This window comes from Lepisma saccharinum, chromosome 1, assembly GCF_977018435.1.
Source record: "Lepisma saccharinum chromosome 1, izLepSacc3.1, whole genome shotgun sequence".
Taxonomy (NCBI): Eukaryota; Metazoa; Arthropoda; class Insecta; order Zygentoma; family Lepismatidae; genus Lepisma; species Lepisma saccharinum.
In genome coordinates this window covers 126,782,188-126,808,043 of record NC_139229.1, presented here as the reverse complement: position 1 = coordinate 126,808,043, position 25,856 = coordinate 126,782,188, and the positions used below count along the sequence as shown (strand labels likewise).

Genomic DNA, 25,856 nt, shown 5'->3' with positions numbered 1-25,856 from the left:
AGGAGAAAGAAAATACAAATAATTTCCTCCCAGTGCATCTGCAGGACACTATGAAATCAGGAGTCCAGAGTTCTCTGTTTATGATTGTTCCTCTTGACTTCCATAAGCTCACTAGCTACTTATAGCGATTAAATCTATACAGCTAGAAAAGGTAATGGAAGGTGGCAAAAATTAAATATATTAGAGAGGATGAACAGATAACAAAACACACTTTTTTGTAGTTTATTCAACAATATTCATTTGACTTTTTTAGTTCTGGGATACAATTTACATTCCAAATTATTTCATTATTCACTGCAGAGTACAACACATAGGAACAAGAATGCGCGCTCGTCACGGGTTCGAATCCCGGCTTGAATTGTTCTTTGTGAAGTCCCTTCATCAATTTCATTATATCATCCTCATTTTCGCGATAACCAAATGTGGCAGAAAGGTGAAGTAAAATAAACCAAACCAACAACAACAATTAGAACGTGCGTTTTCTTGCCCAAATTAATACATCGGTATTTATGACTGTTTAGCTTACCCATTTTTTTTATTGGGGGCCAAATTATTAGTATATTTAAATAAAACACTACTAAACCGAGAGCGAGAAAGAGCGTGAGCAAATATTTTTTATTTAATCATTATATATTCTATATTTGAAAAAAAAAGAAAATAAACCATAACATTTTTGTCTGCACATAATACAAGTACGTTCCCATTCATATACAAATAAAACATACATATTGTACAACGTTTAAAAGGTTGTGTAAATACAGAGAACATAAGTACTGCAGAAAATTTTCTCCTGAGTTCTTTAGAGGCTTTACAAAGGAATCAAAGAGAAACCTATCCCCTATCTGTCCTATAGGAGATAGACTGGGGGACCTGAAACCACGGGCTTTCAACCATGGGAGCGGGGGGCAAGGGAGGTAGAGGCAGAAATTTTCCCTTTCCCTTCGGGTGGTTGTCTATACCTGGATCTGGTAAGGCGGAAGAAGAGCCAGCTAGAGTATTCAGCCTTGCCAGCTGATCACATCGAGGGACGAGAAGCGCGTGGAGAGAAATGTTGCATATGAACTGAGGCTTCAAGATAATAAATATTGTGATTTGAAAATAATTAGAGACGTGAGATTGATTGATCTATCTCTACTAGACTAGCTACTCGTCAGTGCACGTCACTGACTGTAGTTTACATGGTCTACTGTAGACAATGCAAACAAGGAAGAAGGAAATCCCAGTGGTCTTTGAAAGAGAAAGTATTTTTTTCTTCAAACATATTGGTAATTTGGGCCTATATCCAACTTAAGACTATCCAACGTAATCAAAGTGATCGAAAAAGGGACTACCGAAAGAAAAACAAATGACAGCCATAGTGAAAACTGACATTATTTTTTACTGACAAAAAGGAAGGCTAAAAATAGTTTTTTGTCTTATTACTTCATAGGAAAGTGCATGTGTCTTTAAAGCAGATTTTTCCACATACGAAATTTCCACGTGTGAAATGGTGGAAATAGAAGTAAAACAAATCTTGTCATTCTACTACGGACATCGCATTTCTTTGTCGCGACAAGTTTATTTGGCAGTTCAATTAATACGTAAATAAATACTTAAAACACTTATTTCTGGACAGTGGAATGCTGCACGCTTTCTATGTCCACCTCAGTGGCGTGGCGTGGATTTTTAAAAGTGTTACCGGTTATCAGTAGGACATTTACGGGAGACTTGGGCGCCTCTCCACCTCATGCCGCCCTCTCCAATGTCTTCCAAGTAGTTCATATAATATTAATCTGGTACGTATGCAATTCAACACTAGATTTTGGTAAAGTTATTAATCAGGAAAAAAAATGTTGACATAAGGACTAAAGTGAAATCGCAAACATTGGTTGTTGACACAATAATACGTAATTTGATACTGAGGCTCTGTCCGAAAGGTACGAAGTACGTACTTGAAGCATGGTTTTGGCGGAAGTGACGTCACCTAGTACAGTTCGAAAGCGCCAAGTACAGGAGTACGCAAGTGCAAATCTCGTAGTGCAGATAGAAGCTGACTCGGTCACGTGATTTCCGCACTCGTTGTTCGTTTGTTTAAAATCGCGGAGGTAGAAGGTCAGCAACACAGGTTAAATATACGTTATGGGTCAGCAAGTTGTTGGTTAAAGTGCTTCTAATGTGTGTAAGTGTATGTGTACGAACATTTGAAAATGCAACGTGATTTCTATGGTGAAAAACAAGTGTTTATACCGTGGGGAAAACAACGAGTACTCAGCTTTATCTACTGATCGTACTTTGCGCTGCAGTCGAAGTGCAATTCGAAAGACTTTCACTTCCAGTCCACGACTTCAAGACCGCACTCCAAGACCATACTCGGAGGTTGCTCCCTTCAAGTACGGTCTTGCACCTTTGGGACACGGCCTTACAGAAACATCGAAGGCTACTTATAGAGCAGATCAATCCGACTTTGAAAATAGTTATATGGTGCTGGGATCCCGGGTTCGAAACCTAGCTTGGGCATGGGCGTTTGTGATGTCTATTCATCAATTTCATCACTCATCCCCATCTTCGCAAATTAGCCAAAAGTGGCACAAGCGAAGCAAAATCAATCAAATCAAATCAAAAAACTTCTATGATGCTGTCATAAAGAGAAGTTTTTCATTTGAATTTGAATTTTTGGGTGCGTCATGGTCATGGTCCATGTTATCCACATCTGAATTCGACACCTTTTTTTTCACCCTTAAATAGAGTACATGGCCAACAAAAGAGTTTCGACAACTGCACACATCCACATAACCACGGATAGTCGTTATACCACGAAACATTGAAATGTCGGTCATATCCAGCAGACGACTTGGTTTTTAAATCGTTCAAAATAGGCTTTGGCCTCCCTTTCGCCACAATTTCGATTTTTTCTGCAAAATAACGAACCGAAAGATTGCTTCAAAATATCTTCTATCGCACGATTACACACACTGTCCAGATAGGATGAACCCGCCACCTCGAAACTCGGAGCAAGCTCCATTAATTAATTGACAATGCCCGAAAACAACATAAAGACGAAAGACACCAGTCACAAAACTCCCACTGCACAGTCCCTCCCACAAACCGTTGTTTACTTTTGTAACACGTGAAGCACCCTCCTTGCCCCCTCCCCTCTCAGCATCGGCCCTTCCCCAGTATTTCCTTCGGAACCTGCAAGAAGTCCAGTTCTACTAATGTTGGCATCTTAGTTCTTTTGAAACCAGATTTGCCCAAATCGCGAAACTTTTCGTTTCAAATAAGACGTATGTAGAGTAGATGTAGTCTTCATCTGTTTCCTAACTACTCCCACTCCCATGTTTCGCTAAATCCACTGAAATCTCATTTCTGACACCACTACTATTTCGTATATTTTACGTCCTTTGCTACCTTTAAAGCTTTCGCTTTATAGGATAATCGTGACGATGAGGATGCATGGTGAATTATTGAAATAAAATTATTACTTCTTTGTGTATGTAATTATTAATTTTTATAATTATGTAAGTAAAATAATAAGAACAAAATTTGAAATAACCATTTCTTGCTGAGGATTCGAACCTGCGACACCTGACACTTCAGAGTGTGCTAAGATAACAATCGGGGAATTATGCTTGTAAGTATTGTTTTCACCCAAAAACAGTTCTACCACCTCAAAAACATTGCTTCAATCCGAAATGATCGCATTCCTGCGACAACGTATGTCAATCTCAATCGGCCCTTTCAACAATTATCACAAATTCCTGTAACCGAAATAATAATATATGTGTGAAATATAGAATTTTAGGTTGACATTTTTAGAAAGACAGAGGACCACTTGACCATACCCATCCCTCTCCTCTTCTTCTCGCCCATGATGTCGAAGAAGGACAAAGAGGACTTTCATAATGGCTGATATTTAGTGTAAATACAAAATATCACTTGGTAGTTTGCTTTTGCCCCAGTGTGATTTGATTTTTTTAAATTTTGATTTGGCGATTTAAGTCCATTTCATGAACAGTAATGCTAATCGGGACAGTTTAAAGTTGGATCCGAACCACTTGTGCCTCCACCTTGTATCGAACCCGGAATCCTTTGATTATAAGGCGGCGACGCTACCACTGCGCCATCGTTCCCCAGTGTGACTGGACACCTTCAGAGTAAGATAGACCCGATTAGGCGACTTAGCTCTTTTCTGTCAATTGAATATGGCAACACTGGTATGTTTCCGGTAAGGATCACCGGCAACTGCGCCGGCTAAACAGGCATGCCATAAACCCGCCTCCTCCTCCCGCGGTCAGTCAGTGCCGCAACGAGAAGTCTTCCTTGCGTGGGCTCAGGGCCCTTTCCTCATGTTGCCTGTGGAGGGTACCGGATCAGTCCTCCTCTTCGCTTTTGCCGGTGTCAGAAAAAATGTCAGTCTGCAATGTTTACTTTACGACAATATTACCAGCTTATGTACGTAATAATATTTTAAGACGTTTTCTTCAATTCTTTATATTTTGGTGTTACCTGCGGTAACAGAGGCTACATGCACGCCCCGCCTCTGGTCCACCTGCTGATGCTGGTTGCTGCTTCTAGAACGATGCGCGTGACTTGCACGGAGAACTCCGAGCGCCATGTTGTCTACGTTGATTATGTAGATTACATAGTTTACATTGTCTATATGTGGAATGTAAACAATCGTTGCTTACACGAAGCATCATAATTTTGTTTCATTACTGCTGTCGCAATAATTAAAGCTACCCCTTTCGAAGGAAAATAAATTTGAATTGAATAGGAAGAAAACACGTTCTCTCGTTGTGAAGAATTCATTTCAACTCGTCGTTTGCTTGTGACGTCACAGTATTGGACTCCATTGGGCATAACAAATTTTCAACATTTGGGTCTAACTAATTGTCCTTCACGACGTTTGCTCTTCAGCGTTGGACAAACAAAATAACCACTAGGGCCATCCTCTACTGCCCTGCGTTCTGCTGTTGTTTATAGGCGAAAAGCCAAATAAACAACCACAAGAAGAAGAAGATGTTATTTATATTACATAAAAGTGTAGTGTAATGTGGTGTAATTTGCAAACTCAGTTGTACATGTGAAATGTGTAATTAGTATAGTAACTTCATTGTTCGTATCGTAAGTAGCGCATATTACTGGTGCGTAATGTAAGAGTTTAAGCTTTTCGTACATGAAAGTATCATGTCCTGTATAAATAACATTAACCTAAACATGTATAGAGCGAACAAAAGAATAATGTTGACACGAAAGAAACGGTATCAGTTGTATAAGCCGGAGACACATTAAACTTGTTTATTTTCAAATAAAAATCATTGCTACTTACCTCATATGCATAGCAGAACATTTTTCAAGCTGGGGATCACTTTTTTCCATGAAAAAAGCGTAATTTTTAACATTATAATCATTTATTGGTCGTTGCTAATTCGGGGGCAAATTTTGACTCACGTTGTCTATCTTCAGCTGATGTGCAGTGTTTCCAAACTTATGAACTCTTAAATGCCGCACAAACTATTCACAAAAGGTTTTTAAGCGAAAATTGAGGCTAGACTCTACTTTACGTCCTTATCTGCATGGTGATTGCTTCTTTGCGTTCGCGGTGCGCGATCGTAGTGCGACACCCGGCATCTCTTCGGGTAAGTACCTTTTTCTTTTTACACTTTCTGTTCACGATAGCACCACGAGGTTAGGTTAGGCATGTTAGGTTAGGTTCCATTAGCACTCATTTCACCCCTAAATATGTGCTTCATCATCTAAAAAATTCCTCAGTACGTTCAATTGCGCATATCCGGACAACATTGGTTTTTCTCTATTTACTCCTTCAGGAAATTTTTGCTCGCTTTGGGATTTACGTTGTTGGATTCCTTATAAAATAAGCTTTCCAACGATATATGACACGTATTCCTTAGTAAAAGGATGTAAACTATAGTGTTACCTGAAATTGAAAAAAAAACGCTCACACGTCATCTTGTAAAACTAACGCGTGGTTGCTACACTGACAGGGGGTTACTTAATCGAACGCACCGAACATTTGATTCACGAGCTATCGTACAATGGAGATGCATGAATGACTAAAAATACATTACTTACAGGCCAAATAAGTTGCACGATTTGAAAAAACAATTTCCCCGGCTTCAGAAAGTCCTCAAGAACGCAATTCCATAAGTACTTTCTCGTCTTTTCTTCTGTAAATTTGAAGAAATCCGTCTCGGACTTATACAACTGTTACTGGTGAGACACCTATAAATCATATATTTCGCACTTTTTTACATTGCTAACGTACTATTTTGGGTAAGCCTCTAGTTTACGTCCTTTTCCTAAGGAATGTGTGTCATATATCGTTGGAAAGCTTATTTTATAAGGAATTCAACAAAGTAAATCCCTAGGCGAGGAAAAATTTCCTGGAGGAGAAAATCGAGAAAAACCGATGTTGTCCGGATATGCGTGATTGAACGTACTGAGGATATTTTTCGATGATGAACCACATATTTAGAGGTGAAATGAGTGCTAATGGAACCTAACCTAACAGGTCTAACCTAACCTCGTAGGCATACCTCGTTCCCGTGAATGGTTAGTGACAGAAAGTGTAAAAAGAAAAACTTACTTACCCTACGGATGCCGGAGCGCTGGCTGTCTGCTAGCACGGTGTTGTAAACGGGCAAGAAGGAGTGTGCAAGAAACACGTAAACAGGCAAGAAGGACGTAAACTAGAGTCTAGCCCTATTTTGGAATGCGGAATATTTCCTAAGGTGAAATAGTGCATTTCTAACTAAGATAATGTGTATTTCTTACATTTACGAGTACATACTGTTACTTGTTATTTCGATTCTGTAACACATTATGGCAGGCGATAGCGTACTGGTTCAGGGCGCGTTGTGCATGTGTTTTGTCGATTTATGCAGTGTTGCAACCTCGTTCACTGGAAAATACCTACTTTCGTGCCCAGATTTGAAATTATGCTAATACGTCTCAAACCATTCATTTTAGCCCCAAAAAACATTTTCTGTAAGGTTAGGTTAGGTTAGGCAAGCATAGTTAGAAAAAAAATTCAACTCGACACGTCATGTTCTAGTGAAAACATTGCGAGTTTGAAACACTGACTATGGGGTTACGTCATCTTAACACACAGAGCATTGTGCTCTTGTGCAGAGGGCAAATGGCGGCAGCAGAAACATGGTGTTGGACAGACATTTTCGCAAAAAACAACATGTATTCGCATTAAAATGGATCAAAACTACATTCACGAACTTCCACAACGCTACAGAAAATGATTTTCGTAAGTACTTTGTCCTGTAAATTTGAAGAGATCCGTCTCACCTATACTATAATGTTACCCTCATTAGCTATGTTTTTGCGATTAAATCTATAGAGATAGAAAAAGTGATGGAAGGTGGCAAAAATTAAATATATTAGAGAGGATGAACAGGTAACAAAACACACTCTTTTGTAGTTTCTTCAACAATATTTATTTGGCTTTTTTAGTTCTGGGATACATTTTACATTCCAAATTATTTCATTATTCACTACAGAGTACAACACACAGGAACAAGAATGCACGCTCGTCACGGGTTCGAATCCCGGCCTGAATTGTTCTTTGTGAAGTCCCTTCATCAATTTCATTATATCATCCTCATTTTCGCGATAACCAAATGTGGCAGAAAGTTGAAGTAAAATAAACCAAACCAACAACAACAACAATTAGAACGTGCATTTTCTTGCCCAAATTAATACATCAGTATTTATGACTGTTTAGCTTACCCATTTTTTTTATTGGGGGCCAAATTATTAGTATATTTAAATAAAACACTACTAAAACGAGAGCGAGAGAGAGCATGAGCAAATATTTGTTATTTAGTCATTATATATTCCATATTTGAAAAAAAGAAAAGAAACCATAACATTTTTGTCTGCACATAAATACAAGTACGTTCCCATTCATATACAAATAAAACATACATATTGTACAACGTTTAAAAGGTTGTGTAAATACAGAGAACATAAGTACTGCAGAAAATTTTCTCCTGAGTTCTTTAGAGGATTTACAAAGAAATCGAAGGGAAACCTATCCCCTATCTGTCCTATAGGAGATAGACTGGGGGACCTGAAATCATGGCCTTTCAACCATGGGAGCGGGGGTCAAGGGAGGTAGAGGCAAAATCTTCCCTTTCCCTTCGGGCAGTTGTCTATACCTGGATCTGGTTAGGCGGAAGAAGGGTAGGGTATTCAGCCTTGCCAGCTGATCACATCGAGGGACAAGAAGTGCGTGGAAAGAAATGTTGCATATGAACTGAGGCTTCAAGATAATAAATATTGTGATTTGAAAATAATTAGAGATATGAGATTGATTGATCTATCTCTGCTAGACTAGCTACTCCTCAGTGCACGTCACTGCCCAAAAACCATACGGGATAGTATGTCCATCCACGAATAGCCCCAAAAACCATTCTGGATCGTATAACCATCCACGAATAGCCCCAAAAACCATTCACGATAGCCCTACGCACCATCACGGTAAGGTTAGGTTGGGCAATATAGTGAAAAAACTGTGCATTTGGAAACACTTGCTGGGGATTACGTTATCAGATGCTCACAACATCCGGTTCAAGTACATGGATGGAAATGGAAGCAACAGCTTTCGTGCATCGGATGGACATTATTATAGAAAAATACATCATTTAGCGGCAATATACATTGAGAAATGGGAGAAAAAACTGCTACGACCTTCCGAAATTACACAGAAACTCAATTCCGTAAGTACTTTCTCCTGTACATTTGAAGAAATCCATTTCCCGGTTATGACATTTTTACCTTCCGTTTTTTTCACGACAGTAACTTCAATTTTCCACATATCGAGTACTTATTGTTCGTTAATTTTCTGGTTGCGTTACACACAATATGGCAGCCAAATCTTGACTAGCGTTGTCCATGATCACTGGGTGTGTAGTGTTGCCAACCTTCTTCACCAAAAAATATATACTTTCATGTTACTGATAGTGTATTTTTTTCCCGGGTTCAAAAACCCCACGAATCATGAATGTAGCCCCACAAACCATTCATAAATAGCCCCACGAACCATGCACGGCAAGATTACGTTAGGTTCAGTTAGGTTAGGCAAACATAGTTAAAATTGTCATCCTCAGAATTGTCATGTTCTTGCAAAAATACGTCGTGTTTGGAAACACTGACTGGGGGGTTACATCATCGAACACATGCAGCATTTGGTTCACATAGAGGCAACAGCTTTCGTGCATTCTAGAGACATTAATCTTCAAAAATACATGCTTTACCGGCGATATAAATTAAGCAATGGGAAAAGACATTTTCACGTCCTTTCAAACGTGTACGGAAAGTCAGTTCGGTAAGTAATTTCTCCTATGAAATTGAAGAAATATCTTTTGCGGATACTAAAATTTTACCGAAACTACTTACGGTAATAAGTTCCTGTACCATTGTCTAACATCTGGAAGGTGTTTTCTGTCATGTGGGAATATACCATAGCAGAAATTCATTATTTTTGTTGGATCTTCAAGACTTAGGAAGATTTCAGACCGAAAGGACACGCGATACATGTCATTTGGAACGAGCCAATCAACAGTAACGTTTCACACCATAGCGACACAAAAGGCTGCACAAACCTACAGTATGTTCGACTTATGAAATACTCAGGCAACACGATGTGAAATCTTCCTTAGTAGGCCACTGTCATCCTCACCTCGAAGCGGCAACTCGTGTGACTACAGAAGTTAAATGTCTCCTCAACCGGTGCGAATGCCCCTTAGTTTTCTTCTTTCTCCTTTATTTTCTGTGCTTGTTCGTTATACAGGCAACATCTTACGATTTGACATGTACAGGACATGTACTATGTAGATTTTCGCGTAAAATCAGTTGAATTCAAGGGTGGCTCAGTAGGTAGAGCAATGGCATGGTATGCCAGAGCCCTGATTCGGGTTACTGTATTGGGTAATATCTAATGTCTAATATAATCAGTCGAATTTTCACTAATAGAAAGAAGTATATTATATTACCATTCAACTTGATCACTCTTTCAATACTCAAAGCCCAAACTCCAAAGTAAAGACAAAACACAATCGTAATTCCCATGGCAACAGCCCTTACAAGATATGTACATACAGTTCAGTCACTATCCTGATAGTATTAGTGATAGGTTTAAATATCACATATTTATCTTTTCTATCAAAACGTTCAGTGCCTAAAAAATAAGTTTTTGGACTGTGAACTAATGACGGCTGAGTTCTCCGAATACGACTGTGTGTGCTTTAGTGAGTCATGGCTCAATTCTGGTATCTCGTGTGCTGAAATTCCGCTATATGAGCAGTTCAATTTTCATCGCAAAGATCGTGAAATGCGTGGGGGTGGTGGTGTTATGGTATGTGTGTGTGAAGAAGAAGTGGCCCAGCAAGATATGACTGGATTTACAACGAGACTGCGAATTACTCTGGGTAGAAGTAAGTACAAACCACCATAGAAAAATGCTTGTAGGTTGTTTCTATCGGCCTCATAGGTGGAGTCCCAAAGAACTCTTAAGAGTGTTGCTATGAATCTACTCTGGCAGCTCTATCCAGCCACGAAGTTATTTTGTGTGGGGATTTTAATATGCATATAAAGTGGAATAATCCTGTAAATGGCATACCAACCAATGGAGACGAAGACTGGTTCATAGGCAATTTTATTCATGGACTAGGTCTTCTTCAGCACAATATGCACAACACCAGGAAGGACAAAAACCTTGATTACATTCTCTCCTCTTTTGAAAACTGTGAGGTCAAACCCTCGTTGAATCTCGTTCAGTCAGACCATGAGTCGCGTTGTGCTATTTTCGACATTCCAAGTGAAAGCGCGAAGCTCCCCTTCTCCACCCCCCAGGCATAAGACTCCGTTGTGGAAGAAAATGCCATGGGATGCCATCCATCGAGCCATTGACCTTTTCAATTGGAACCTGCTTTCCGAAGGGACCGTGACCAAGGCTGTTGAACTGTTTACGGATGTTATTCATGCCCTAATTCAGGACTATGTGCCACATAAAACAATGAAAAGTAAAAGGTTCCCCCCTTGGTTTGATAAAGAGTTGCAGCATCTGTTACATAACAGAAAGAGAGCATGGCAATTGTGGAAACGTTTCCCCAATCCCCACACACTCAACACTTTCAAAGCACTTCGAAAGCATAGTAAAGACCTTATGAAACAGAAATACACCGAATATGTCAACACAGTCACAAACGACTCCTTACTAATTCAAAGAGATTCTGGACATTAATAAATTAACGGAGACAAGCCAAGCGCGTCCCTTTAGAAGTACAGTAGAGCGTCGATTATCCGAAGTAATTGGGGGACATGGGTGTTCGGAAAACTGGTTTGTTCGGATAATCGAACTGTACATGTTTATTTGCCAAAAAGAAGTACTGTACAGTAAATTTATTCATAAAAACAGGCATCTCTTTAAGTATGTATTACAAAGTAACGTACAAAGGCAACTTTAGTAGGAATATATAGTATGTGGTACAGTTTATTAAACAAAAATATGTACATATTACATACGCATTTTGCATGAACAATACACACAGTACACAAAATTAACGTTTAAAAAAATCCTTTATTTTGGTCTGTCTAAGCAAGCCTACACGCTTACGAGCAGCTAAGTCACGTACTTTTTTCATTACAGATATCTGAAAGTGAGCGAGTACACAGTTCGGTTAAGCGGTCGTTCCGTTGACCGACGTTCGGATAATCGACGCTCTACTGTAACACACAATGACATTTCAGCTGTTGGTAATGATAGAGCTGAACTATTTAATCTAACATTTCAAAATAATTTTGTTTTAAATGATGTTTTAGATCATCCGCCTATCAAATCTATCTGCTCTCACTTTATTTCTACCGTCTTTACAGAACCAGGTGAAGTCTTGCACTTCCTTACATCCTTTTCTTCTCACCGAGCATCTGGACCAGAAAATATTCCTACTATTTTCCTTCAAAAAACAGCTCACTCACTAGCTACTCCTCTTGCAATGTTATACAATAGGTGCTTCTCTGAAGGCTGCTTTCCCACTCAATGGAAGAAAGCAAATATCATTCCTATTTTTAAATCTGGAAATGCTAACGATACTGCATGTTATAGGCCCATTTCTCTCCTTTCCACACTTGCTATTGTCTGTGAAAAAATCTGAAAAAAAAAAAAGACTTCTGAAATTCACATCCCCTTACATTAACCCAACACAACACGGCGTTCTTCCAAATTCTTCATGCCTTACCAATCTGTCTTCTATGCAATCCTGTGCCATAAATGCAATTACTAATCGTAATCAGTTAGATGTTGTTTACTTTGATCTGTCCAAAGCTTTTGATTCAGTGGATCACCATTATTTACTGCATAAATTATCTAACAGATTTAACATCACTGGAAACACGTTAAAATTAGTGAAAGACTATCTAAGAAATAGACAACAACGCGTTATACTTCCTGGAACTCATTCTAACTGGCTTCCTGTTATATCTGGTGTGCCACAAGGAAGCGTTCTTGGCCCTCTGTTATTTGTATTATATCTGGATGATCTCACAGACCTCTTTAATTCCCCCATCTCAATCACAATTCTAATGTTTGCCGATGATTGGAAGATTATGAGAGAGATAAAAAAGCCATCAGAAATGCATATTCTCCAAAATGGCATTAACAGATTCTCTGAATGGTGTAAGCGATGGAAACTGTCCACAAACCCTTCTAAATGTTCTTACATGACAATTTCATTGAAACAAAACATTCTTGAAGGTAATTATACACTCACGGACCTCCCTCTAGCAAAAGAAGCACAACACCGAGATCTAGGTATCCTCATAGATTCAAAAATTTCGATAATCACATATCAACCATCACAAAAAAAGGCAATGAGTATGCTATAGATTGTCCAGCGAAAAGAATAGACTGTTGCTTCAAATGGGCTTTTACTTTCCCTACCTCCTCCCTCTTTTTGAATATTGTTTTCACTACTGAGCGCAAAGGTGAACACACGCTTGCTTTTCTTTCGAATGCAAAACGCTATTCTGGAACTGGTTAAGCTTTGAGACCAGTAAAATTTCCTTCGAGCAGCGCGTGTTTTTAATTTTGTTTGTGCAGGGGCACGTGAACCGAGGGGAACGGCGAGCCCAGCGTTGTCGACTGCTTTCCACCTCACTCCCTCAGTCAGTACTGCGGTAGACAAAATTTCACGGAAGGAGAAGGTGACTGACCGTTGGTTTCGACGAGGAATGACTGTGGCGGATCTGTGCGTTGGGTTGTGTCGTGTTGTGCTGTAAAAAACCGTTGGTTTTAACACTGAAATATGATCGAAAGTAGTGTAAAGAAGAAAAGGCATGGTGAGGTTCTCGAAAGTAAAGAAAGGCAAATACTAATGAATATTTTTGTTTATTTAAAACAGAAAAATCCGGATCGCAGTGTAAGTTGGTTAGCCAGCGAGACGGCGAAAGCAACTGGAGTTTCTCGGGCTACTGTGTATAAAATTCGGGGCGAGGTTTCTCAAGGTCCTCTTGAAACACCAGGTAAGAAACGACCCAGGAAAAGATCGCCAATTACAAGTAGAAATGTAAAATATAATGATTTTGTCAGAAGTTCTGTGCGACGTAAAGTTCACGAATTCTTTTTTTAAAAACAAACCCCCAACACTTAATTCTGTTCTTGTTGCTGTTAATTCTGACTCCACATTACCGAATTTTAAAAGATCAACGTTTCATGTCTTTCTCAAAGAACTTGGCTTTTCGTATGAGAAAAGGGGCAACAAATCCATGTTAATGGAAAGAGAAGATTTAATTTCTCTTCGCCATAAATATTTAAGATAGATTAGGAAGTTTAAGCGTGAAAATAGAAATATTGTTTACACTGACGAATCCTGGGTAAACACCGGAACCTCAGTCAATTATGAATGGAAAGACAAGACAATTACAACTGCAAAACAAGCGTTTCTGGCAGGTCTGTCCACTGGTTTAAAAAATCCAACATCTCGCGGAGCGCGATACGCTTTAGTGCATGCGGGTAACGAACGCGGTTTTCTGCAAAACGCCCAACTTGTGTTTCAGTGCAAAAAGAATACAGCAGATGCCCATGATGAAATGGATGGAGAAACGTATGAGATGTATTTTCGGGAACATTTGCTCGACAATCTCCCTCCGGGATCTGTTATTGTTGTTGACAATGCCTCTTATCATAGCCGCAAGCAAGAGCCAATGCCGACAACCTCGTGGAAGAAGAATGATTTAAGAGAATGATTGAAATCTCATGGCATTCGTTATGATGACGACATGTTACGGAGAGATCTTCTGGAACTTACAAATATTCATAAAATTAAGTACGATAAGTATAAGATCAATGAAATGGCAAAACAGATGGGGCATACGGTGCTTCGTTTGCCCCCACATCATTGCGAACTGAACCCGATTGAACTTGTGTGGTCACAGGTTAAGCATTAGCTATGTGCGGTGTAACAACACTACATTCAAAACTAAAGACATTGAAAATTTAATCACTGAATCATTTAAGACAGTAACAGTTGAAAACTGGCAAAATTACGTAAAACATGTCATGGACATAGAGAAGGAAATGTGGAATGCAGATGACTTGCAGGATGACGTTGATCAGATAATAATCCACTTGGGTGAAGATTTCAGCGAGAGTGATGATCTGACATAAGAAAATGATTCTGGTGATGATTCTGCAATGGAAGGAATTAACCCCCTGGAGTGACATGTGAGAGAAAAGTAAGTTCATTAAGAATTATTCTTTCAGTTTATGTAATTTTGTGAATTTGTTTCTTGTTTTTAATAATAGCTCACCGTGAACTTATTTCTTCAATTTGTACGTACCCGCGATTCAAGCGCCACGCACGTTTGTTTGGTCTTGTACTTTCACTGCCAGCAGGTCCGTTACTCGCCCCTGCGGCAAGCGGCAACGCTGTTCTCATATACCCAACAGTCTATTCTTTTCGCTGGACAACCAATAGGCCTACTTTACAGATTCACCGAAATCAATAACCCGAAAGCGCTTTCCATTTACTTCAAGACATTCGTGTCCCCCATTCTAGAATATTGTTCACCAATCTGGAACATGGCTGCCCATTCTCATACCTCCAAGATCGACAGTGTTCTCAGCTTTTCCTCTCCATCGTTCAATATAAAGTGCCCACCCTGAGACACCTGCCTAAGAGATATCTGCTTGTAAATCTGCGTATTAATACTCCATAAACTCGTAGATACATTGCAGATATAAAATTGCTATATAAGATCATAAATGGAAACTTAAGATGCAGCATCCCACTCCACGAACTCTCACTCAGAGTGCATAGACATAAAACACGGAACAAGGAAACTTTCCACACTACAACTCCCAGGATCTCACTCATACAACGTTCACTATTCCATAGGCTACCAAATCAGTTCAATATAATCTCAAACCAAATAGATATATTCACTTCATATTCATGTTTTATCAGCAACATAGGAAAAATTGTACATAAGTAATGCTTTTGTGAAACTGATCTATTTACCTTGGCACTTTTTTGGCTTGTTTTATTTTTGTTTATTTTATTGTATCCTTTCTTTTGTGTTTTTAATCTTAGTCTATTGTTTTACTGTTGTTTCATTCTGGTTTAAAATGGCTTCTGCTGTACTGGAAATTTCAATAAATAAATAGATATCACATACCACAAAAATCACAAAATAAATAACATGATTAAGATTAATAACAATAAACAATTATAGAATAAGAAATGAAATTAATAACAATAAATATTGGTCCAAGGGGAAAGGACGTGTCAAGCATGAGTACTTAACTTTTAAGAAGCTGACTGAAAATAGCTCAATCGGCTATTCTCACTACCTGGTGGCAGTAGTTATGCCCTTGAATGTCTCTGTTGGGGAAACACTAGCAGATGCTACACATATACAGTATTAAAAATATTAGAGAAATTGTCTATTTCAATAAATCCTCCGACCCAAGTTCTTTTTGTTTCATTGCGATTTCATATTCCTGCACACACAATGTTTACATGGTTGATTTCTACTTATGTCTGTTAACACGTAATTCGAAGTTTTAGTAATTACTTACTGCATGTTTGCTTGAGAATGTTTTTTCACTTCCATGTACTCTTATATAATGCTTTTCTTGCCACCATCCATCCGTTTACTGTTGTCTTAGTTACCGGCTGCTGTCGCCATCTAGGTCTCATGTGTGGGGTGTGAATGGGTTTTCTGAATCAGTCTGTTTACCGTGCAGTGAGCTATTGTGTAATTTCCAGTTGCCAAAAATGTCCATAAATGCTTTCATACAGTGCCTGCGATTAGGGAGGTGGTGGTTGCCCTCCCACTTTTTGTCATTTTTGCTCCCACAATATGCTAAACCATATCTACCAAGGAAAAGTAAACTCTCCTTGCCCCCTCCCCCCCCCCCCCCAACAGTTTTGGAACCCAATCGCCGCCACTGCTTTCATAGTATGCTTTTAAGTTTAGATGACTCAGGTTAAGGGCTTTTAGCATTTAAATAATGTGCCTAAATGCTTTCATAGTTAGGTTAATAGGGTCTTACGTGTAACACCCCGTTGAACCTCATGTGGAGATCCATCAACTAGTAAATATGGGAGTAGTGTGTTAGTTGATGGGAAACGTGGATGTATGCATACATACGGTACTTTTTATATCTTATTTTCGCCAATAAATAGGACTTTTTAGAAGTACAGACAGTGCTAATTACTTTGAAAAACCTTCAAATGTGCTTTTGCAATCATTATCACATTCTGTGATACTTTTTCTTTCTTGGATGAAAAATGCCATGTCGATGACAAGTGTGAATGATTGCGTAAGGTAGTTTTTATGTGTTTTTAACATTCCGAACCATTGCCAGTCCTCCCATTACATCAACCCATACAAACTAACTATTTGTCCATAAAAACTTCGAAATGATCAGTTCCCTGTACATCATTGACACTGTCAGACACTGACAGGTCCAGCTTATGATTTAGACTGTGCAATAGAAACAGCTGCAGGTATTTCTATTTCAAATTTGTTACAACTCCACATTTGCCAAGCATTAGCATAGCACCATCAGTGGCAATGGTAACCATTTTTCTCATGGGTACTCTTCATAGAGGACACGCATTCTTGGATAGCTCAACTTCGCTATCCTGGGAGTATAACTTGATAAAGTCATACACATAATTAGGGGTTTTTTCCACCTCAATACACTGTTATTTCCCAGCCTTGTTGATTCGTCAATGAGAACAGTAAACGTGGCAATGTAATTTACGGCGTTTGTGGCACAGCCAGATATTTTCGTTCATTCTTTTGTGCATGTTTTCGATATTGTCCTTAGTAAAGTATATTTGAAGTCAAAACTAATTGCATATATTTGTTATTACAACAAAAACTACCCCTTCCCCTGAAAATTTTTGGTATCTAATCTCATTGTTTTTATTTAAGAAATATATAAATACTCCTGGCTGTGCCACTGAGTTGAAGTAAAATATTTCCAATTTCCTCTTCTAGTTATTTATCAGAGATAGATTCATGTCATCCTGATCTAGTATCCCAAACCTACCTCTGTGATAATCAGGGTCTGGGACTGTAAAATATGTATGTAATTATGTCATAAAAATTGAAAAACAGTATTTTCGAATTTCTCATTGTACGCGAAGTCCATATTGTTCAGGGGAGATCGGCTTGGGTGGGGTATTAAATGAAGTCAGAACCCCTTTAACCGAAGAATGTAGTGGGAGAATACTGAAAATATTATGAGGTTCACTACAATTATCCAAAGTTTCATTTACTATTATGTCAGATTTACACCTTTGTGGAAACTAAAGCATAATTGGCAACTCGCTACAGCTCTAGTAAATGTAGGCAATGGATACACAAACAAACTTTTTAGGCAAATTTTAACTGTATAGAATTTGAAAAACAGCCTACAAATTTTTTGTGAGAACAAGTTACACTAAATATATTATTTCCGTTCCACAATGCACATATCTTGTGGCAGCAATCAATACACAAACAACATTTTATGGAGGTTTTAAATATATATATATATAGAATTTTAAAATAGCCTACAAAATTTTTGTCAGAACAAGTTACACTAAATACTTTTCCGTTCCACAATGCACTTACAATATTGCCGCAGAAGTTTCTGTTCATGGCATTCTATTCACTCACACTGTTACACACTGATATGTGCCCAGTTCAACGACAAGTGATCCTTAAAATCCCATACTCTCACTAGTGATTAATATGTAAGTTGAAACAAAAAAAAAATTGAAGGCAGTCGGAGCATATTTGGGTAAAAGTTAGTTTCCTGTCCATAGTGACTGCAGGAGATGGGAGAGGGAGGGAGTATGTAAATATTGAATGTCCTTCCAACCTCTGGCATCATCACAAATGCATACATACATTTTGTTTGAATTTTTTTTAAGTCCACTTTATGCAGAGGTAGGATAATCAGGACTGAACACACAGTTTGTGTAGTTTTGTGACCTACCTACCACTGTGCAATGTGCCCACACTGGGTATAAAACCTGGAACCCCTTTTTTTCACTAAAGGCCATGGACGTCTGGAAGGGGGGGGGGGCAAGGGCAGGCCGTATCCCCCCTGGAAATTGAAAGTGAACCAAAAATTATATATTTAACACATATAATTTCATTTCGGCCACAATAATATATGTTAAGTTCTGCATGAACATGATAATTTCAAATTGAAGCGATGTTTTTTGAGGGGAAAGCACTTCTTGGGGGGGGGGGAATTTGCCTTGTTTGCCCCTCCCTAAAAAAATGCCTTGTTTGCCCCTCTCTGAAAAAAAAATCCTGTGGACATCCATGCTAGAGGCCCCAAATATTTTATTTGCGGCAGGCGACAGAAAAATGCACTATACCACTAGTAGCAGGAATGAATTGAACCCACGTTTATAGCATTTGTCTGCTATAATGGAATCAGATCTTTGTAATCTGAAAAAGGTTGATTTTTCTTTGGCAGGTAGTGAGCTGAATGAAGAATTTTGATAGTGACATCCTCAACAGCTGAAGCAAGTTTCATAAAGCCTTCCAATACTTCTTGCCTGTGATTCTTGCTGCATTTTGGAAGTAGTTTCGTAGTCTTCTGATTCATTGTTTATTTTGTTTCAAAGGTTCCACAGCTGAGATGCTCTATTATTATCAGAGGCCTGTGATCTTTCTGTGGCTCGACTCTTCTGAAATATGAAGACATTATTTTTTGGACATCCCTAGCTTTTTAACAAATAAACAAATAACACATCCTAGCTCATCATTTTCATCAGCAATAGGCCAAACATACCTCCACTTGAATTCAGTACACACAGTATAATTTCAAAATTATAAACTTTGTTCAACTATACGGCATCAATCAATGCAAACATTTTATCTAAAAATTTCAGACATTTTTTTCTTTTTTGTTTCTTGGATATATGTTCTTATTATTCCTGTTAAAAGTCCAGTTCTAGCATGATCTGAGAAAAATATCCTCAAAAAACCCACTGTGACGTGTACTACATTAATTATTTTGAGTATTATAAGCTCGGCTAAGACTTATTTTACAAGTTTTCTCAAACTAATGATAAACAGAACCTCACAAGAATTTAAAGCAATAATATGCAACATGTTCTGGAAAAAAAGAAGTATTCTCCTAATACTGCAAGATGTATTGTCTTTGAAATTCCGATGACATTGACTAGTAGTAATAATAATAATAGTTTTTTTATTAAGCAAGCAAGGTTTGGCCTAAGGGTGCTAAGGTTCAGATAAAATAGCTGGCAACTTGGCACATTGAACATTCTTCAGGCAAGATATTTTGTAGATCTTAACATTAAGTTTAAAACTTCATAAATGCAACATATTTTTATGCTAATACAGTATATTCACTTATTTCAGCTTTGTGAAGATGCCAAGAAAGAAACAGCCAGCTACATTAGAAGATCTTGCAGCACAAAAAATTGGAGATGTAATTTGTGAGAAGTGTATCCATGCCGCTTTGTTGGTACCCCCATCAATGTGGTGTGAGGATGAGAGGAGAGTGTTTCTTAAATCTCACGTGGAATGGATAAGTGGAGTGTTCCTAGGGAACTTGTCAAGATTTTTGATTGACAGAATCATAGATGAAGTGCTATCGGCAGTGGCAAAATGTATACCTTGCACGAAAGAACACTTTCTTCAGAACATCATGGTGTGTCTTGAGGAACTTGGTGTATTAGCACGTATTAAGTTTGTTGAACACAGAAAGTGGCCATCTACTATGAAACAGTATCTTTATGACAGTTTAGACAAGTTGAGAGGACTGGAGGTATTAGATTGGACTGTATGTTTAGAATCGACCAAGTTTTTGAACCATGCTCTGAAGAATATGCATAGCTTAGTTAATTTATGGAAGAACCTTACAAATCTTGTTGATCTCTGTTTGTTTTTTAAATGTACTGATCAGATCTTGTCTGTAGTTTGCGTAAATTGCATGAAACTTCAAAGTTTGGATGTTGGGGAATCAATTCTGGTTACAGATAGCAGTGTACCATCACTTTTATATTGCACTGGTTTACGGAAACTTGTACTCTACAATACATCAGTAACTGTTCCAGCATGTACCACAGTCTTGCTAATGATGCGTCACTTGGAAGAATTTAGTTACAATAGGTTTGGGGATGTGTTGGAACACATTGACACAAATGAACAGTCAAATATTGTTCTAAATATTAGGTCATTTAAGGGAGAGATAGTTACAGGGACACACTTTCAATTGCTTGCTAAAATGTGCCCTAAGATTCAGCTTGCAACTGTTGATTCTTCTAAAATACAAGGTGATTTAACACCATTTTCATCACTGAACAATCTTCAGCATTTGCAGCTGGTATCTTCATTCAATCATGATGCTGAGATGTTGTTGAGTAACATAGGAAACCGTATAACATCATTGATACTGGTTCGTTCATTTCAGCTTGAGTTAGCCTCAGTGGTACTGATAAATTACTATTGTCCAAATTTAGAAAAGTTGACATTTGATTACTGTGAATTCAGCAACAATGTTACTTTTGCTTTGTCGCATTTTGAGAAACTGGAGTATCTGTGCTGTTTCATGCATTGCTCTCTGGGTCACTTAGAAGTCCTGCTCTCTTTCTGCAAAAAAGTCCGAATTGTCCACTTGGAAACAATTCCCAGTATTGATGACTTCACAGTGGAACGGATATTATCTAAGAACTCCTTAAGACATTTGGAACAATTTACAATTCCATACAGTGACAACACACTTACTATGCACAGTGTGAGACTGCTTATGAATCATTGTGAGAACCTAAAAGTTTTGTCAGACATAGAAATGTGGGATGGTGTGACGAAGAGAGAGTTGGCAGATTTTAGAGAAGAACAGAGATTCAACAATGTAGATTTAGATACAAGTAGCCACTACTGTGACCTGGTGTAATGATTTACATAATCACACCAAATTGTAAATGTTTTAATTTTTCTAGTCACTGGGACTGAAGACTTCTTTTTTTTAAACTTAAGACTTTCTTGATTGTACAGACCATTAAAAGTAATTTATATAAATTGTGGTTTGTGTCTTAATCAATGTGTACATACACTGTTTGAAGTTAGAAAATAGTTCTAGTTGGGGGATGTGGTATCTGCATTGCCTTTCATTCATAATGAAAGTTTTCAGCATGAACTTCAAAGTTTGTTTATTGTCCTTGTGGAATAATTATGAATGTTGTAGACCAAAACAAGTGAACTTTCAGAAAATATCAAATTCAATCTAAGTTCTTAAAGATAAATAAAATCTAATAAGTGATATAGGAAAAAGTGACAGCCAGCCTATTCCAGTGGCATGCCCAGGATTTTTGTGAGGAAGAGGGAAAGTTCTTGTTCTTATTTAGTAATTGGTCCTATATTTTGCCACATCTCCCTGCATTTGATATATTTATTTAAATTCTTGGACCCATTGGTCGGAGCACTTAGTTAAATTAATTGTAAAATTGTCTACAAGTGTTAATAAGCAATGACCAAGTCCAGGTAAATTTTTTCCTGGTTATCAGATAATATTCTATCCAGGTAGTTTAGTAGTGTGTCCATTTCATGGACTCTCCTCATATTGTTTCATTCATCATTTCTTGAGGTTCTATTATCACTTCATCCTTACCTGGTGTTCTGTTATTGCTCATTTTCATTACAAATTCAACTTCTTCCATAGTATAGGTTCCTCTACTGCTTGACCATCCCTATTTCCTTCATGCCTATTATACTGCTCTTCTTCCTGATCTCCCTCTTTATTCAGAATTTCCTATAAGTGTTCTGCCCATCTTTCAATATCTGATTCTTGTCCACAACCACTTCCCCATCCTTATCCTTTTAACCTTCTATTCTAGGCTTAAATGCCTTTCTTATTCTAACCACCCCTTATAGAATTTTCTTTTCCTTTGTTCATTTAATTCTTCTATATCTTGCATCTTCTTTTTATACATTATTATTATTATTTTACATACTCTGCGTTCTTTCCTTCGTCATTCTGTACTCCTCTCAGTATTACTTCGAGTTTCTCTCTGTAACATTCTCTCTCTAGCTTTGTTCTTCTCATCTATAATCTGTCTGCACTCATCATCAAACCACTCATTTCTTTTAGTTTTCTATTATCTGAAAGTGTGCTGCCTCCTCATCACTGCTTGTATCATTGTCCATTTGTCTTCAACATTTCTCAGCTGTCATTCTCCTTTAATTTACTCTGTACTTACATAATTGATGATGCGTAATGTGCATTAACCAAAATACGATCAGTCTGGTGTATTGTTCCATTAGGAGTTGTCCATGTTTCTAAATAAATTATTTTATGTTCAAAACAGATACTTTTTATGATCATGTCCCTACAGCAAGCTGGCAAATGAGGTTCCTCTCCTCATGGAGAGTATGTTAGCCTGCAACACCTCGTTGATATTCATCCTTTTCCATCTGAACATTAAAAGTCATCCAATACAGTTAGCATAACATACTTCTGGATCTTCCCACATGCTTGTTCTAAGTATTATAGAATCCTTCTTTTGCCTGTCATCTTTCTCTTCTGTAGGTGCATGTGCAGTTATAATTGCTATAGTTCTAAATCTTTATCTCAACCATATTTTCCACATCCTTTCATTAATTTCTTCAAATTCTGTGAGACTTTTTCTTATCCTTTTAGTGATTATAAGGCATACACCAAATTGCTCAGTTCTCCCTGATCCACTGTAAAGCTACGTATACCCTGGCATAAAAGTTTTCCTTGCCCTTACCTTGCCTTCTTGGAACGCAAACAGATCATACCCAAATTTTATTATCTCATGTGACACTCCATTCATTTTTACGGGTTTTAACAGTGTCTGAACATTCCATATTGCAAGTGATAAATCATTAGTCTATAAAGTTTGCCAGGTTTGACTTCCATTGTATCCATCCAACCATAGGTGGTTGGCCTCATTCCCAACCCACAACCTGGAGGACCAGGGATTCTTTTGTCTGCTTAATATGTGCTACTGTGCTAGCACGTTACTCATTTTAACTAAAATGAAAAGAAAGAAAGGGACACATTCCATAGATTGAAGAAGTTTAATAAAACACAAGGGAAATAAAACTTCTCACGTTAAGATACTAAAAAATTTGCAGCGCGCTATTTATTTTCCACACGCTGTTAAGCTACAACGAATACCGTGCTATTGGCTTCATAGCACGTTTTCGCCACCTCGCGGCACGCCGAATCTGGCCAAATGCCCCTCAGTTATGTGGGGGAGGTAGGGTCTGTGCCAGTCACTCTGCTAGCGTGCTACACAGATTCACAGCACAGTAAGTGTTGTCATCTCAGTATAAAGAGAAAGTTTGTGGATAGCTTTACAGAACGAGACACGAAATTTTTTCACGCAGTTGATGGGCATGCGCTTGGCATATGGAGCAGTCATTGTAAAGGATCAGTTGTGCTCTGTTGTTCCAACCAGTGGTGTATGTGAGGCTGGGGCTAAGAAATTGATGGGGGCTACATCCCATCTCCAAATTTTGAGTTTCGGATGAAAGCAGCAAAGAACTCTGAAACAAAAAAACAGTGTTAAATTCAAACACCCTTTAAAATGATCTCCGATTATCATTTTTGTCCTTGAATAACTTTTAAAATGAAGCTTTAAATCTGTGATTGCAAAATATTTTATAGTTTATTCCGGCCGTACGTAGAAAGCAGATATGTGATACAGACCTTTACAATTCCAGACCCCTCGGGAGAAAACCCTGCATATGCTAGGAGGTTCCAAGTGAGTGTATGTGTGTTCGTAAGTGGGAGCTGGGTAATTGTAAATGCAACTAACCAGTGGCGTAGCAAGGAGTGGGTGACCGCCCAGGGCCTCGTGTCTGAATGGGTCTTTCCTTACATCTCATGGGGTGAGGTGGGAAAGATATGAAAAAGGTTAATTTTTGTAAGCAATAAAATTAAAACACTATGTTTTTATGTGACTTTAAATTCTAGTTAAACTTTATAATATGTCAAATCAGGGGCGTAACATACAGGTGGGCAGGCTCAAAGCGTAAGGGGGCCATGGAAAAAGTAAAAATTATTGTCATATTTCTTATATGAAACATTTACGCAAAAATTCAAGATAATTTGCGTGGAAATTTTTACCCATTTAATATTTTCTCGAATAGAAAGCAATCTATATTTCTTTTCTTCTTTCTCTCAACCTCACACTCTCGATTTTAATATGTTAGCAGTAAAGCACCTTCAACTGTCACGAAGCAAGTGCGAGGCATTTAAATGCTTGGGTTTGCAACTCAAGAAGGCGATGGATAATATAAGCAGTTCTGACTTTCTTCCTACAGCTTCATACATCAGCTCCTGGAAAACAAAGAAAGATATTTTTAGGGTGAGTGAAATTATTAAATATAATTTTCTTCAGTAATTTATTATTAATTAAATATGATAATTTGCTGACGTATCCCTGAAGATTTTGTATTGATTCACATTGAGATTTCAAATTTAAAAACGGATGGGGGGGCCTCGCATTCTAATCGAGCCCAGGGCCTTTCAATATGTTGCTACGCCACTGCAAGTAACAACATCTACCTGTAGCACGCATCTGTGAAAAGTCACGAGCCGTCGCTGTACACAGTGTATATGAGATAATTGTACAGAGTGTCCGAAAAGTCACGCAACCCGGTGTTTACGACCGTATAACGGAATAGCGAAACTGAATGAGAAGAAACGCTTTCTGCCAAGAGAATGCCCTGTATATTGGGAAAATTTAGAGAGACAAACACATGTAAGAACATGCATGTTTTAATAACAAATAAGCAAAGTGTTGCCAAAGGCAGAAATTTTTTTTTTGCAAATCATGTGTATTGATGCACAGAATTCACTGAAGTAAATTATTGCAACATTTCACAATACCAACGAACAATTTGGATGGCCATCTATTGAATTTGACAGAAAAAGAACTTTGACGAAGTTTCAATAACATTGCACAAGGGAATAAATGGGCTGTTCCAAAAATCGATGTTTTCACAATATTACGAGGGACACTGGCAACACTGTTGCTGTCACGTGTCACTAACAGACATGTTTCACCTCAGGCTATCACACTAAGGCACTTTTAACGACAAAGGAGAAAGTTTGTTATTCTCGAACATATGCAATAAATTACACACACCTTGCAACCTTGAAATGTGGGTATCCCTACAAATTAAAGCAAATGTTCAAAGTGTCCCCCATTTTCTTAGATACATAAGTTGGTTTGCTTGATCATGTTCTCAGATACCTTCCTGAGGGTTGCATCACCGATATTATCAATTTCCTGTGTAATGTTTCGTTTCAGCTCCTCCAATGTTCTGGG

The 25,856-nt window shown here is 38.1% G+C and overlaps 1 protein-coding gene across 3 annotated transcripts; it reads left to right on the top strand.

Moving 5' to 3' along the window:
* The first annotated feature begins 4,909 nt into the window (after nt 1-4,909).
* On the top strand, nt 4,910-21,969 carry LOC145988283 (uncharacterized). Of its 3 annotated transcripts, none has more exons than XM_083123148.1 (2): nt 4,910-5,103; nt 19,912-21,969. In XM_083123148.1, exon 2 carries the CDS (start codon nt 19,922-19,924, stop codon nt 21,446-21,448), a length of 1,527 nt encoding a protein of 508 aa, XP_082979274.1. In that variant the 5' UTR covers nt 4,910-5,103; nt 19,912-19,921; the 3' UTR covers nt 21,449-21,969. The 3 variants fall into 3 exon arrangements, with proteins under 3 accessions (XP_082979274.1, XP_082979282.1, XP_082979290.1); XM_083123156.1 differs by having other exon boundaries at nt 4,910-5,123; XM_083123164.1 differs by lacking the exon at nt 4,910-5,103 and adding an exon at nt 9,965-10,448.
* Nucleotides 21,970-25,856: the final 3,887 nt, after the last annotated feature.